The sequence below is a fragment of the Anolis carolinensis genome, chromosome 5, assembly GCF_035594765.1.
Source record: "Anolis carolinensis isolate JA03-04 chromosome 5, rAnoCar3.1.pri, whole genome shotgun sequence".
NCBI classification, from domain to species: Eukaryota; Metazoa; Chordata; class Lepidosauria; order Squamata; family Dactyloidae; genus Anolis; species Anolis carolinensis.
Window position 1 is genome coordinate 139,204,154 of NC_085845.1, and position 10,175 is coordinate 139,214,328.

The 10,175-nt window shown below is 41.8% G+C and overlaps 1 protein-coding gene across 1 annotated transcript in view; it reads right to left on the reverse strand.

Annotated features, from left to right (window-relative positions):
- Positions 1 to 3,235, reverse strand: part of cftr (CF transmembrane conductance regulator) — a 115,132-nt gene extending 111,897 nt beyond the window's left edge. Inside the window, exon 1 of the mRNA XM_008111173.3 lies at positions 3,055 to 3,235. Within this exon, the coding sequence (XP_008109380.1) occupies positions 3,055 to 3,107 (53 nt within the window). The 5' untranslated portion in view covers positions 3,108 to 3,235. The remainder of the gene's footprint in view (positions 1 to 3,054) is intronic.
- Between the last annotated feature and the right edge of the window lie 6,940 nt (positions 3,236 to 10,175).

Genomic DNA, 10,175 nt, shown 5'->3' on the forward strand with positions numbered 1-10,175 from the left:
TCTCTGTGCCTTTCATATTTATTGCCAAAGTACTAAATATTTACTCCTGTTGAAATTCATTCTGTCAGTTCTGGGCCAGCTCTCTCATCTGTTGTAGTTAAGGTTCTGATCCAAAATGACCTTAGATTTGACAGCAAGGTCCCCTTTGGAAAAAGAGGCGCAGGACTGGCTTGCATTCATCCCACGTCCAAGCTAAGAACCTGGAGCCCTTGGCTGACTCAATCCCTGGTGAATCGTGGTCAGGATTCTTCTTTTTCAGTTGGATCTACACTGCGCTATATCCTAGGATCTGATCCCAGATTATTTTCTGATCCCAGATTATCTGGCAGAGTAGACTAATAAAATCCAGTTCAAAGCAAATAACACTATGTAACAAAATTTGGAGGAAAAAAAATCTGTTCCTGGTTTGAAAATGTTATTTCCCATTTAATTCTACAATAGTAACGTTGTTTCTTTTTCTAATTTATCTTTTTAAAATTAAAAAATAACAATAACAGAACTTCTATTATGTTTTCACACTATTGGATTAAGCTTCAACATTTTTACCAGTACTGTACTTTGAAAGTAATTGTTAGACTCCAGAAACTTTGTTTTTTGTGGCTGCCACAAACTATGTTGAATTAGTTGTCAAAGGCTTTTATAGCCGGAATCACTAGGTTGCTGTGAGTTTTCCGAGCTGTATGGCTATGTTCCAGAAGCATTCTCTCTTGACATTTCAGCCACATCTATGGCAGGCATCCTCAGAGGTTGTGAGGTCTGTTGGAAACTAAGCAAGTGGGGTTTATATATCTGTGGAATGTTCAGGGTGGGAGAAAGAACTCATGTCTGTTTGAGACAGGTGTGAATGTTGCAACTGGCCACCTTGATTAGCATTGAATAACCTTGCAGTTCCAAATCCTGGCTGCTTCCTGCCTGGGGGAATTCCACAGATATATAAACCTCCCTTGCCTAGTTTCCAGTATACCTCACAACCTCTGAGGATGCCTGCCATAGATGTGGGCAAAACATGAGGAGATAATGCTTCTGGAACATGGCCATACAGCCCAGAAAACTCACAGCAACCCTATCTTGAATTAGTTGAGACTTGATGGAATGCTCATTGAAATACTATAGCAAAATGTGCTGCAGGATGTCCCTCAAAGACAAAGTTTTTGCAGTTTAATACACTTTTTACATGTTTGGATGATAGAACAAATGAGGAAATGACCTTTATAACTTCAAGAACAAAAAACTGCGTTACATAGTGTAACCTGGGAACAGATCCTGGGATATAGGGTGGTATAGACCTAGGCTGTTTCTACACTGCCATATAATGCAGATTATCAAAGCAGATAATCCACAATATCTGCTTTGAACTGGATTATATGAGTCTACACTACCATATAATCCAGTTCAAAGCAGATAATGTGGATTTATATGGTAGTGTAGAATAAGCCTCAGCCTTCAGCAGAAAAAATTAAATGCAAAGATACAGAATGGGGGATGCCTGGCTCGACAGCAGTACGTGTGAAAAAGATCTTGAAGATCTCGTATACAACAAGTTAAACATGAGCCAACAATGTAATGTGGCAGCTAAAAATGCCAATGGTATTTTGGTCTGCATAAATAGGAGTATAGTGTCTAGATCCAGGGAAGTCATGCTCCCCCTCTATTCTGCCTTGGTCAGACCACACCTGGAATACTGTGTCCAATTCTGGGCACCCCAATTGAAGGGAGATGTTGACAAGCTGGAATGTGCGCAGAGGAGGGCAACTAAAATGATCAAGGGTCTGGAGAACAAGCCATATGAGGAGCGGCTTAAAGAGCTGGGCATGTTTAGCCTGCAGAAGACAAGGATGAGAGGAGTCATGATAGCCACATCATAGGAAGTCATAGGGAAGCCACAGGGAGGAAGGAGCAAGCTTGTTCTCTGCTGCCCTGGAGACTAGGACATGGAACAAAGGCTTTAAACTACAGGAAAGTAGATTCCACCTGAACATGAGGAAGAACTTTTTAACTGTGAGAACTGTTTAGCAGTGGAAGTGTGGTGGAGGCTCCTTCTTTGGAGGCTTTTAAGCAGAGGCTGGATGGCCATCTGTCGGGGATGCTTTGAATGCAATTTTCCGGCTTCTTGGCAGACTGTTGGACTTGATGGCCCTGAGATCTCTTCCAACTCTTTGATTCTATGATTCGGGCTTTGTATCAGAATGAGCAAGTGAGCCGAAAGGCAACTGATGCCAAAGGTGAACTTGAACTTGGGGAGGGAGGATCAATCGAAGTGCATGAATTCGAAAAGGATGGCTTTGGCTGGATCTACACTGCTCTGGGTACTAGGATCTGATCCCAGACTATCTGCTTTGAACTGGATTATAACTGCCAGATAAACTGGGATGAGATCCTGGGATATAGGGCAGTGGGGATCCAGTCCCAGCATTGCAAAGCATCCGAGATGAGAGGGAGATTCCACCTGAACATCAGGAAGAACTTCCTCACGGTGAGGGCTGTTCGACAGTGGAACTCTCTCCCCCGGGCTGTGGTGGAGGCTCCTTCTTTGGAGGCTTTTAAGCAAAGGCTGGATGGCCATCTGTCGGGGGTGCTTTGAATGCGATTTCCTGCTTCTTAGCGGGGGGTTGGACTAGATGGCCCATGAGGTCTCTTCCAACTCTACTATTCTATGATTCTATGGGAGCAAGAGAAGGACTAGGGCAAGGAGCTGATGGAGAAGGACTCTGTCTCCTTCCCCTTTTCTCTTCCTCCTGTGGGAACCAGTCTCCTCTTCCCTCTCCTTCAGCCAACTGTTTCCAGGACTGACATATTGGCATTTGCTCGCTCTTTGCCAAGCCAAACTCCTGAAGAAGCAGGAGGAGACAGGAGCTTGTCTTGCGCTCCTTCAAAACAATCCAGACAATGCATCTCTTTGACAACACAAATTCCCCTTTTCCCTCTTCAAAGCGCGCCTGAGAGTCGGGCGAAGGGTTTGAGGGTGATGCTTCCTTGACAAAGGATAAGTTTGGGGGCAATCTCCCCCCTTTCTTTCTCTTTCTCTCCCCCCCCCCCCCCCCCAACCTTGCTCACCTGAAGAACAGCCTGGAGAACACATTGGCCTTCTCCAGCGGCGACCTCTGCATGGCTCCTTCTGCTTCAGAGGCGGAGTGGGAGAGAAGGGCTTTGGGAGCGCTGTGGGTCTCGCTTCTCTCTCCCCTTAATGCTGGCTGAGGTCCCCGCCTCCCTCTTTCTCCTGTCCTTCTCCCCGCCTCTTGGAGTCCTCCGGCTTCATAAGCCTGCCCTCGATTTCCCGCCTCGCAAAACTCCTCAGGAAAGCGCCTCGACAGGTGCCTCTCGGGGCTGAAACCCCAGCGCTGAGGAAAGCGCCCTTGCCGCCTCCTTTAAGCCTTCCCGGTGCAACCCCATAGCGAGCCTCGCCCATGCTCTCCGAAGTTAGACTCTCTGGCCGCCAGCCGACTCTACACATCAACAGTTGTTTCCTCAGTCATACTTATGACAAGGTCCAGGTTCCAGACCCCTGTTAGAAAGCATTGCCAAACTCAGAACAGGTGCATCTAAATCAGGCCTGGGCAAACTTCGGCCCTCCGGGTGTTTAGGAATTGTGGGAGTTGAAGTCCAAAACACCCGGAGGGCCGAAGTTTGCCCAGGCCTGAATCATATTGTGGAAATAATCCACTTGAATTGCTATGGAATTACACCATGTAACACAATTTGAAAAAAAATTCTGTTCCTGTTTAATTGTGTGCGACGGTGGCGCAGCGTGTTAAAGCGCCGAGCTGCTGGACTTGCTGACCGAAAGGTCGCAGGTTCGAATCCGGAGAGTGGAGTGAGCGTCTGCTGTTAGCCCCAGCTTCTGCCAACCTAGCAGTTCAAAAACATGCAAATGCAAGTACAGTAGAGTCTCACTCATCCAAGCCTCGCTTATCCAAGCCTCTGGATAATCCAAGCCATTTCTGTAGTCCATGTTTTCAATATATCATGATATTTTGGTGCTAAATTCGTAAATACAGTAATTACAACATAACATTACTGCGTATTGAACTACTTTTTCTGTCAAATTTGTTGTATAACATGATGTTTTGGTGCTTCATTTATAAAATTATAACCTAATTTGATGTTTAATATGCTTTTCCTTAATCCCGCCTTATTATCCAAGATATTCGCTTATCCAAGCTTCTGCCGGCCCATTTAGCTTGGATAAGTGAGACTCTACTATAGATTTTTTTTTTCGTGTCAGGAGCAACCGGAGTCGCTTCTGGAGTGAGACAATTGGCCGTCTGCAAAGACGTTGCCCAGGGGACGCCCTGATATTTTGATGTTTTACCATCCTTGCTGGAGGCTTCTCTCATGTCCCCGCATGGAGCTGGAGCTGATAGAGGGAGCTCATCCGCACTTTCCCCGGGTGGGATTCGAACCTGGCAGCTTTCAGGTCAGCAACCCAACCTTCAAGTCACAAGTCTTTTATCCCCTAGGCCACCGGAGGCTCCTTGGAAGTAGATCAATAGGTACCACTCTGGCAGGAAGGTAACAGCACTCCATGCAATCATGCCAACGGCCACATGACCTTCGTGGTGTCTACGGACAACGCCGGCTCTTCAACTTAGAAATGGAGATGAGCACCAACCCCCAGAGTCGGACACAACAGGACTTAATGTCAGGGGAAAACTTTACCTACATAGACTCATAGAGTTGAAATAGACCTTCTGGGCCATGAAGTCCAACCCCCTGCCAAGAAGCAGGGAAACTGTATTCAAAGCATCCCCAACAGATAGCCATCCAGCCTCTGCTTAAAAGCATCCAAAGAAGGAGACTCCACTAGGGCCATAGCCAGAAAAAATGGAGGGGGGGTGAAACCTTTTTTTTTTAGCGAATCATGAAGAGTAGAGATTGGATGGCCATCTGTCGGGGGTGCTTTGAATGAGATTTTCCTGCTTCTTGCAGGGGGTTGGACAGGATGACCTGTGAGGTCTCTTCCAACTCTATGATTCTATGATTCTCTGAGTACAGTAGAGTCTCCCTTATCCAACATAAACAGGCCAGCAGAATGTTGGATAAGCAAAAATGTTGGATAATAAGGAGGGATTAAGGAAAAGCCTATTAAATGCCAAATTACATTATGATTTTACCAATTAAGCACCAAAACATCATGTCTTACAACAAATTGACAGAAAAAGCAGTTCAATTCACGGTAATGTTATGTAGTAATTACTGTATTTACAAATTTAGCACCAAAACATCGCAATGTATTGAAAATATTTACAGTAGAGTCTCACTTATCCATCACTCACTTATCCAACGTTCTGGATTATCCAACACATTTTTGTAGTCAATGTTTTCAATATATCATGATATTTTGGTGCTAAATTTGTAAATACAGTAATTACAACATAATATTACTGCGTATTGAACTACTTTTTCTGTCAAATTTGTTGTATAACATGATGTTTTGATGCTTAATTTGTAAAATCATAACCTATTTTAATGTTTAATAGACTTTTTCTTAATCTCTCCTTATTATCCAACATATTCGGTTATCCAACATTCTGCCGGCCCGTTTATGTTGGATAAGTGAAACTTTACTGTACTATCAAAAACATTGGCTACTAACAAATTGGCTACAAATGAAGATAGAATTGCATAAAATGAACTTACAGTAACAACATTGTCAGAAATTAAATTTGTAAAAAGTTCAGCCCTTGCTACCTAAAGAAACAGCTTTGGATCAGGGTGGGAGGTAGACTGCGTTGGATAATCCAGAATGTTGGATAAGCGAAGGTTGGATAAGTGAGACTCTACTGTAGTTTCATAACGCAAAATAATTTAGAAATCAGGCTCCATCAATAAACTTGAGTGGAAGCTTGAGACAGATAAACTTCAGTGAGCACTCATGGGGATTTGGTTAACCAGTTAAAATTCATAAGTAAACCAGCGTTTTTTTTAATCCTGAAAAAAATTGGGGGGGGATTGAACCCCTAAACCCCCCCCCCCCCTTGAATACAGCCCTGGTCAGACCACACCTGGAATACTGTGTCCAATCCTGGGCACCACAATTGAAGGGAGATGTTGACAAGCTGGAAGGTTACCAGAGGAGGGCAACTCAAATGAAGTAGCCACAAAAATAATTTTATGGTTGGGGGTCACCACAACATGAGGAACTGTATTAAGAGGTTGCAGCATTATGAAGGTTGAGAACCACTGAGCTATATCAACCTTCTGAGTATTCTTTCACCACAGAGAAACATATTCCATGCATAGCTTAGAAATATGCAAGTCTATGGTGATTTTTCCTGGCCTGTTTTCACAGGCTTTCAGGTCCTTTTGGCTCAGGTCCCTATCTTTTATATTTTTTAGTCTGTGCCTTACAAAGGTGAATGCACCCAGGGCACAAACTTTCTATGTGTTTTTGGTCTAATAAAGCCTTCAAGTCCTACACATTTCTGCAAACAGTGGGCAAAATCCATGGATGCACAAGTACCGTTATAAAAATGGCTTGATAAAATGGCATACCTTATATAAAATGGCAAAACAAAAGTTTGTTTTTTGGATTTTTAAAAACATATTTTCATGTCATGGATTATGGAATGTATGCATGCAGAATCCATGGATATGGAAGGTTGATTGTACTTAGAATCATAGAGTTGGAAGAGACCTCATGGGCCATCCAGTCCAGCCCCTTGCCAATTAGCAGGAAAATCACATTCAAAGAAGCCCTGACAGATGGCCATCCAGCCTCTGCTTAAAAGCTCCCAAGAAGGAGCCACCACCCCACTCTGGGGCAGAGAGTTCCACTTCTGAACAGCTCTCGCAGTGAGGAAGTTCTTCTTAATGTTCAGGTAGAATCTCCTTTCCTGTAGTTTGAAGCCATTGTTCCGCATCCTAGTCTCCAGGGCAGCAGCAAACAAGCTTGCTCCCTCCTCCCTATGACTTCCCCTCACATATTTATACATCATGTCTCCGCTCAGCCTTTTCTTCTGCAAGCTAAACATGCCCAGTTCTTTAAGCCACTCCGCATATGATTTGTTCTGCAGACTCTTGATCATTTTAGTCACCCTCTTGTGGACACATTCCAGCTTGTCAACATCTCTGTTCAACTGTGGTACCCGGAATTGAACACAGTATTCCAGGTGTGGTCTGACCAAGGCAGAATAGAGGGGTAGCATGACTTCCCTGGATCTAGATACTAGACTCCTATTTGTGCAGACCAAAATCCCATTGGCCTTTTTTGCTGCCACATCACATTGTTGGCTCGTGTTTAACTTGTTGTCCACGAGGACTTATTTATTGTTATAAATGCTTCAGTTAGGAATATAGAAAACCAAGTGAGACCCTTAGTCCACCTAGGTCAATGATTCCTGCATGGCATTTTCTGTGAAACATTGCTTCCTATGCAGAATATGTTGGTTTTGGTACAAAAATGCTGTGTGTTCCATAGAAAATGTTGTTTTCTGAACAGCAACTGCTGGTTTCTGTACAAAAGAGTTGTGAGTTCTGTGCAAATAAGTCGCAAATTGCAAATAGCCTTTCAAAAACTGTATGGTATTCAAAGTTTTTTCTTATTATGAGAAGAAAATTGCTGAGATTACTTCTTGCAACTTTCAAGAAGAAACTTAGCTAAGAATTAAATCCTTACTCTGCTAGTTTCTTATTTCAAGGAGTTTGTTAGTTTTACCTAATCTTAGAAGCATAAAAACCCAGCGATTATGCAAAGAGCTTTCAGACAAACCTTGGATTGTGCAACCTACTCCATTTCATTCACAGAATTTTACTTGCTATTCAGATATCATCTTTTATTTGTAATCCGTGTTTTCTCACTGCTTATTTTTCTTAGCTCAAGAAATCCAATAAGACAGGAAGGATAAAATAGTTGTCTAGTGTCATATGATTCACTCAACTTGGAGTCTTATATATAGAAGCATCTCAAGGCTCCACCATAAGATCAACAATAACCACAAGCTGCTTACTTGCTGAACATGACAAAGTGACAAGAGCGATAACTACCAGACTAGGTCTTTGTGAAAAGAATGAGCTTATGAGCCCTTTGATTCTTCAGACCTTTCCCCCATTTCAAAGGCCTCCAGGAATGGCAAAATCCACCATTTAAGCAGGTTGCTGTTCCAACCTACACTACATAACATCATTTTTTTTTCAAAATCAGGCTTTAGGCTTCTGAAATGTAGGGCAGACCAGATAGACCTTGTATGATCCAAGGAGGGGCAAATTGGCTCCTGCGTCTGCTACAGCTAACCAACTCTAGTTTATAATAGTGGATACAGTATGTGGCAATACTACTTCAAAGTAAAACACTGTTCTGCTGAGTTTTGTTTAGATTATGGAAGAAATTACATATATTTGTAAGCTATCTAATTAAAGTTCATTCTGCAGGAATTTCATGTCTGTATATTACAACCAAAATAACACAAAAGCATGCAAGGATGGTGGGAGAAAGTTAAAATACTTACCAAGTCCTCATTTATTTACAAGTCTGTTTTCAGTAAATCAACGAACGCCAAGCAACCAAATTTTAATTTAATATCTAGGAATAATGTCAACTCGGTCACACTGATAATCTATTCCAGGATCTATGAAGCCCAGAAAAATGAGTGAGAAGCTGAACAGTATAGTTGGTTGGATTGGAAGAGGAATTTATAAGGCAAAACTTGGAAGCTAATCAGAGTCAGCCCTGATTATTACTTGGATAGGAAACCACCAAATACAGTGCTGGAGGCTATATTTTAGAGGACATCAATGGCAAACTACTTCTGAGAATGTCCTGCCTAAGAAAACCCAATAAGCTCATGCAGGCACTGTAAGGTGACAACATGATGTGCATACATCCACACCGATGACTGGGAGATTGCAAAAGCTCCTCAAACATTATGGGAAAAATTTCAGGTGTTGATCAACAAGTATGCTTATTTTAGAATAATTGGTAGCTGTTAAGAGGCTTTAAACTGATTGTTATGCATGAAGAAATCCCATTTACCATTCAGAATCTTAAAACTAACTTGACATACATTAATAGGATTAAAGCTGCAATCTATATGATTACCCAATAATAAATCCCATTGATTTTATTGGGTTGATGATATACTTATGTAGCACAGCTCATTAAAATTACAGTTCAAGCTGTTATCTAATTCATAGGTATCTGTGGGTAAGTGCCATTAGATTAGACATGTGCAGTACCCTATTTTCCTTTTTTGTGTCAGGAGCAACTTGAGAAACTGCAAGTCGCTTCTGGTGTGAGAGAACTGGCTGTCTCCAAAGATATTGCCCAGAGGACGCCCAGATGTTTTGATGTTTTGATGTTTTTACCATCCTTGTGGGAGGCTTCTTTCGTGTCCCCGCATTGAGCTGGAGCTGATAGAGGGAAATCAACTTAACATCAAGATCTTGAATTTTACTGATCTGTTATCTGGAATAATAAAATATTAATACTTTTACGATCACCAATATCCGAATACTGTATCATATACCTTCTCTGTAATGACAGTGTTCTTCTCTGTTACAAAAACCGTGCCAGTTTCTATTAGTATAGTCACCATTGTTTCTGGTATCAAAACAAATGTATATGTAAGTGTACTTAAAATTAAATAAAACATTTTAAAACAAAAAAAGCTCAGTTGATGATCAGTTTATGAAATAATCACTTTCAAAACCAAAAATGGACAAAACTCTTACCTTAGACCCGATAAAAACAGTGAATTATGAAAATGTGAAAGAAATTACACAGTGGATCTTCTTTAGTTCAGATGCTGAATCAGCCATTCATTAGGGAATAGGCAGGGATGGGCATCACTAGATCCCGGATTTTATGTTGGCAAGGATATTTTACTCCCTCTTGTTTTAAGAATAGCAGCAACAGAAAGGATATTTTTTCTTGTTGAAACCAAGAAAGCACAGACAAAAACCAGAAGTGGATTTGTGTGTGTTTGTGACAGTATAGTGAGCTCCCTTTTGATATTAATAACAAATTCAAAGACTATGAAACAGCTTGTACTTTCATTCTAACTGCATGCTTCCCTACTTGTACATTATTTTCTAACTGGCTATGGTTGGTAGACCTTGAGGAGGGGAATGTCAGCAGGAAACAAATGTAAGCTGTTCATCTCTTTTACAGGGAAAATCCACATCCTGAACCGAGGAAACACAGCCCTCTATTGCCACTATTAAAAGCACACAGACAACAA